The sequence below is a fragment of the Carlito syrichta genome, unplaced genomic scaffold (assembly GCF_000164805.1).
Source record: "Carlito syrichta isolate Samal-C Ts95f unplaced genomic scaffold, Tarsius_syrichta-2.0.1 Scaffold305688, whole genome shotgun sequence".
Taxonomy (NCBI): Eukaryota; Metazoa; Chordata; class Mammalia; order Primates; family Tarsiidae; genus Carlito; species Carlito syrichta.
This window is the reverse complement of record NW_007249784.1, coordinates 163,904-164,496: the sequence shown is the minus strand read 5'-3', so window position 1 is coordinate 164,496 and position 593 is coordinate 163,904. Positions and strand designations below refer to the sequence as shown.

Sequence of the window (593 nt, the reverse complement as noted above, 5' to 3'; positions counted from 1 at the left end):
ACCGTGCGTGTGAGGGCACTGCCCGCGGAGAGCCGGGGAGAGGCGGCGAAAGCAGAAATGAGCAGGAACTCCACCCAGGCCCGCGTGCGCGGGAACCGGGCCCGGAGGCCCCTGAAACTGCCACAGGGCTGGTCCTGCCCAAGCGGGCTCCAGACCCAAGGAACCCCGCGCTCCGCGGCGTGTGGCTGACGTCACGGTTCCCCCAGCCGCCGCGGCCGGGGCCAAGGCTCCCGCCTCCGCGACAGCCTGAGGCACGTTTGGATTTTATCAGCGGCACGGAAGACTTGCAGTTACTTCCAGAAAGTCGCTTCCAGAAAGTCGCTGAAAACGAGCTTGAGGATATCCGTTAACACGGGTCAGGTTTTCACTCCCTTGAGCAAATCAGTTGGTGGTGGACTTAAACTTCAGCGTCCTGCAGCCAGCGAGCAAGCCAGACACCTGTGTGTTCCAGAAAGTGCTTCCCTGGGAACACGGGCTAGTAATAGGGCTACGGAGCTCAAGGTAGCGCTAACAAGACACCCCCATCAGTGAAGGGTGGAAGCTGGACCCTTTTTGCCGTGAAAACGGTTTTGTAAACAGAAAGGTCCTCAGGT

General features: G+C 60.4%; 1 protein-coding gene across 1 annotated transcript in view; it reads left to right on the top strand.

The window, feature by feature from the left end:
- Positions 1 to 57: 57 nt before the first annotated feature.
- The window catches only part of LOC103264656 (cystatin-C-like), a 23,421-nt gene continuing 22,885 nt past the window's right edge, over positions 58 to 593 (top strand). Inside the window, 2 exon segments of the mRNA XM_021714635.1 lie at positions 58 to 181; positions 378 to 501. Coding sequence (XP_021570310.1) covers positions 58 to 181; positions 378 to 501 — 248 coding nt within the window.